Source organism: Gavialis gangeticus, unplaced genomic scaffold (genome assembly GCF_001723915.1).
Source record: "Gavialis gangeticus isolate Ggan-Ray unplaced genomic scaffold, GavGan_comp1, whole genome shotgun sequence".
Lineage (NCBI taxonomy): Eukaryota > Metazoa > Chordata > Crocodylia > Gavialidae > Gavialis > Gavialis gangeticus.
Genome location: NW_017729034.1, coordinates 72,244,568 through 72,249,742, shown reverse-complemented (window position 1 = coordinate 72,249,742; position 5,175 = coordinate 72,244,568). Strand labels below are relative to the sequence as shown.

General features: G+C 42.7%; 1 protein-coding gene across 1 annotated transcript in view; it reads left to right on the top strand.

The window, feature by feature from the left end:
* Positions 1–5,175, top strand: part of TMEM181 (transmembrane protein 181) — a 59,090-nt gene that overhangs the window by 40,006 nt on the left and 13,909 nt on the right. Inside the window, exons 11-15 of the mRNA XM_019527309.1 lie at positions 80–137; positions 985–1,087; positions 1,192–1,243; positions 1,396–1,478; positions 3,315–3,404. Of these exons, the coding sequence (XP_019382854.1) occupies positions 80–137; positions 985–1,087; positions 1,192–1,243; positions 1,396–1,478; positions 3,315–3,404 (386 nt within the window). The remainder of the gene's footprint in view (positions 1–79; positions 138–984; positions 1,088–1,191; positions 1,244–1,395; positions 1,479–3,314; positions 3,405–5,175) is intronic.

The window sequence follows — 5,175 nt, the reverse complement described above, 5'->3', positions numbered from 1 at the left end:
TTTTCCCTTTTTTTTTTTTCCCCCCCCCCCCCAAACTTTACACTGTTACAATGGTTATGACTACTTGATCTTTTTCTAGTATTAATGAGCTACATGACCCAACATACCAGTACAGGGTTGACACCGGTAACTTTCAGGTAAGTTAATCTTTAACACTTCCATATGCATTTGTGTGTCTAGTAAGGTAGGATTAGAATGAAGGGGTCTGAAGTTAAAAATATATAAAATTGTTTCTGATTTCTATAACTGTCTTGTTGGAAAATTTTAAAGAAAACCATATCTTGAATGGATGATGTGAAGATGTGCTTTACTAGTTTCTGAGAAAAAAATTCCTATGCTTTTAGTTTTGTTTTTATTTTGACTAATGTAAATTGGCCTGTGGGGTTGGGGTTTTTTCCCCACTTTCCTTTTTCTAGAGACTTCTGAATGCTCCTTTTGACCTTGACAGCTGAGTGTCTTTGGGCACATTTTCATGGTGTCTTCCTTTGAATGCCATATTAAGTAGCCATAACGGTGAAGATGGTCAGAACTGTTTTTAAACATCTGCTTTTTTAAACAATTGCAACAACTCAGGGCTTCTCCAGACTTATCAGAAATAAACTCAGTGACTCATTACTTTCCAGTGAGCCACAGAGAGGGGACTTCAGTTAGGCCTTATCAATCCCCTATATCCTTTATTCCTTATCTATATCTCTTCAGTTTTCTGTATCTTTTCAGGAAATGTATTTGTTATTTTTAGAAAATTTCTGAGAATCAAGCTATTCCACTGATGGAAGTGGTGATTGCCGTTGCAAAACCCTCACTGACAAACAAAAATAATAATTAAAAAAACCCCAAAACCCTTGATACAACCACCACAGTCAGTCCCAGCATCACACCTCCTTTCTCCACCCTGCCTGTCCTGAATAAATCTCCCTCCATTCCGTACTTCTGGAGATGGTGGACCTCTGGTTCAGTAAAACTGCAACATTTTTTGTATTACAGGGTATGAAAGTCTTCTTCCTTGTGGTGGCAGCCATATACATTTTGTACCTTTTGTTCCTGATAGTGAGGGCATGTTCAGAACTTCGTAATATGCCTTATATTGGTAAGCAGTACTTTTCCTTTTTCCTTGACAAACAGGTTGTTTTTCCCTAGCTGTGTCTGAGCTCTGAGATGACTGACATTTTTTTGCCCTCTCAATCTTTCCAGATCTCAGGTTAAAATTCTTGACTGCATTGACCTTTGTAGTACTTGTCATTAGGTAAGCTTTTAAAATATGTTCTCTCAGCATTGTAACCTTTCTAGTCTTTTTAAATGTTCTTAAAGTAAAAGATGTTGGTAATATTTATCAATTATGTTACTAGATTTCATTTCATGTACCCATACTGTCTATCTTCACTCCTTCTCCTACAGCATCGTTATACTTTATCTGCGCTTTGGTGCACAAGTACTACAGGACAACTTTGTAGCAGAGCTGTCAACTCATTATCAGAATTATATCCTTCCATTGTGACTTCCAGTCTCTTATAAAAAGTTGTACTTACTTAATTTAAATGGATCCCCATGCTGGGTTTCCACTACAGAACTAGATTATCACAGAATAAGAGTGCATGGTACAGCTAGAAAGGTTCATGCACATCTTGTGCCAGTTATCTACCTTAGTAACTTCAAGGAAATCATGTTTTATTGCTGTACAAGTGGTACAGCTGCTCCAGTGCTATAACAGTGTCACTGATGACCTACCACTGATTTTTTTTTTTATTTTATTTTATTTTTTTTTTCTTAATACTAGGATGTGTAGCCCCATTCATTGAAGGCATAGACCAGGGGTGTCAAACATGTGGCCCAGAGGCTAGCTCTGGCTTGCAGAGCAGTGTCCTCTGACCTATGGATCGCCACAGGGATGGGGTGAGTGAGGGCAGGGCTCACTGCTGAAATCCAGAGTACAGAACTCCATTGGGAATGCATGTTGGTAGTGCAGGGAGGGGGCAGGCGATTGCTGCATTAACCACTGCTTGCTCCATTGCCACCGGTGTCTCTGGATCTGGACCACAAGGAGCCCAGTAGTCTGAATCCAGCCTGGGGTCCCAGGGAAGTCTGACATCCGTGGTCTAGACCCGGGGTTTCCAATGTGTTGGTGCCCAAGAGCACATCTGGATTTAAAGAAAAAGCAACAGGCACCAATATGAATATTAACATGTAGAATTTAGATCAATCCGATCCATTACTTAAAATTGCATTAGATCCGCAACTTCAAAATGCAGCTTCCCTTTTCTTACAAAAATATTTATGTAAAAAATATTTGTTGGAATAATCATTTTTACTGATTGTAAAAATGCATGCAGGCACCTGAATAAACCTTGGGGGGCATTATGGCGCCTGCAGGTGCTGCGTTGGAAACTGCTTGTCTAGACATAATAGCTTTTTATATGCATAAGTTTCTAACAAAGTGAGAGCAACAAAACTGGTTTCACAGTCAAGGAGTTGTCTCTGTTGTCTTTGACATGCAGTCTTTAAGTATGTTGGTGCCTTGTTCCCATCTCTGAAATGGGAACAAGTCAGGGCAAAGAAGCTGAGCAACTTCCCAGAGGCCACGTCTGGTATTTGTATCGGGGCCAGGATTATAACTTATTTCTGGCTTCTGGACTTGGACCACCAGAATACAGTTGACTCTAGGTCCTGAAGTTGATTATGGGACTGCAGATGTTTAGTGTTAGCTCAGAAGTTGTCGGGAACAAGCAGAAACCAAAATGTAGAGCTCTAATATACATGCTTCCCATGTTCTGAGAAACTGTTACTGTGCTTTAGTGTCCTGTTTCTGTGCTATCCCTTCTTTCTAATGTAATGCAAGGCAAAATCAAACTAGACTTCGTGGCTTATTTTCACTGCTGTGAAAAAAGCTGTTTTACACCAGGGTAACTACTGTGTGGAGCTATCCTCAGGTAAAACATACAGTTAAGGCACTTTAGTTTTACCAAGATGTAAATCTGCAAACATTTGGCTCTGTTTCCCCACAGTGGGATTTTATCTCATGGTAGAATTTAAGTGCCTAGTCTTCAGTGGATGTCACCTCAGGATAACGTGTGAGACCTAACCCTGGAGTAAAAATCCCTGTTTCATTTAGCAGTGAAAGCAAATCCATGATATTCCAGAACTTGAGGCAATATAGTGAAAACTCTGTGCATTGAAATTGCTAGGAAACAAGGTATTATGGCATTTTAGAGACAGACTTCTGTAGGGAAAATTCTGCCTTGCATGTGATTGGTAGCTTGCTTTAAAGTTTAATTTGTATTGATTGAGCTGAATTATGTAATGTCCTTGACCACTACCACCAGCAGAATTCTTATCATTCTATGGTTTGTTGAACTTCTATCTCTACACACTAGCCTTCGTGTATTCCCCATCAAAGAATGCACTATATGGTAAGTCAACTCCTGTACATTTTTTCAGACTGAAGTTCAGGACTGCTGTGTTAGTAGACATCTTAACACATGCGTTGGTTGTCTTTAGAGCTTTGTTTTATTTTTTATTTCTATTAAGTACAAGCTGCCCATGTTTCGGAGCAGCTTCAAACAACCAGTAGCAAGCCACATGATAGAAATGTGTTTATAACCAGTCCATGACATTACTACCTTTGCTCTATGCACTGTGATAATTTTGAACATTGCAGCCAGCCAATTACAAAATTTCTGGGAACTCCTGATTTTTTGGGGGGCAGTAAAACTGGAAATCTGAGTGTGTGAAAATTAGATGCATAAAGTCCGTACCATGCTATTAGCAGAACCATAGCTTCAGGCACCTCTGCTGTTGTTCATAGGCTAACCTATCTGAAAGAATCCCTTAGTGCCTTCCAGTGCACCTACTACTTCTTCTAGGAGAATTTAACGTGTTGATGTATTGATTGATTGATTTTCCAGGCAGATAATTCTCTTGAAGAGGGGAAAGGATTGTACATACAGGCTTGGTTTGTGATAAGTGAACAATCAGGGGAGGAACTTCTAGTATGGGGGGTAAAAATCATTACCCCAGTGTAGAATGGAGTGTGCAGAGCTGCTGGCATGGAGGTGAATGGGGGCCCTTGGAGTGGGGTAAACAGTAGCAGAAAGGATGAAAGGGTATGTGAAGTCAATACAGTCTTTGCCATTGGGAAGAGAGACCTTGAGGGGACCCCAGGATCTTTGTGCTGGGGAGGAGAATTGCAGAGAGTCCTGAAATAGTGGGGGTTGGGAGACCAGCACATGGAGAGCTTGTAGGGTGGAATAGAATGGAGAAATTAAAGGAGTTATTGGCATGTGCAGTGAGCTCATCCTATAGAAGCCAAGTTGGTAACCTGTTCTCTCCCCCTCCCAGCCCAGTTACTACATATATTTAGCATGCAGGAAAATAAGCAGTTATTTTAATTATTTTCTGTTGCTCTAAAAATTGAGTATAATTATGCTGGGGGGACTTCAGAGTTTTTTCTCACCACTAGAGGGAACAAGCAAATGGCCAGGTGGAACCAATTATTTCAGTCTATACCTGGGTAGGAGGAAATAAATAGAGGTGCACAGATATATTGGTGGCATATCAGACTGGCACTGATAAAAGGAAAATTTAACATTATCAGCAATTGGCTTTTATTAGCTGATGTAGCTGATCATGTCCCCAATTTAAATACTGAGTGCATGTGTGAAGCCCCAGCATGCATGTGGCCAGGAATGCAGCCAGGCAGCTTGGCTGTGGGAGGAAGGGGGTGTGGGTAGGTGCAGATTGAGGCCCCCATGGTGAGGGAGGGAGTGGGGCAGGGGCAGGTGCTGCCCAGCCGGGGTGGTAAATCCAACCCCAGGAGTGGGACAGAGCTGCAGGCAGCTCGTTCAGGGGGATAAGGGGTGGTGGGAAAGGTGGGGTAGCTCCCTGTTGCTGTGCACACTTTGGGGGAGGCATGGGGGGCATGTGCGCCCTTGGATTTGTGCGTGAGATGAGGGCGGGCTGCAGGCTCAGGGCCCATGTCTGCGCCAGCCTCTTCCCAGCAGGGGACTGGGCCGGGGCTGTGTTTGGGGCAGGCAGCGGCAGTGCTGGGAGGGGTGGCTACAGGGAATTTTGGGGTGGCTGTAGCCCATTCCATAGTCACTCCTCCCAGTGCCATCCCCCCACTGGGAAGAGGCTGGTGCAGCCCCTGATCCTGAGCCTGCAGTGGGCAGCCCACCTTTGCCA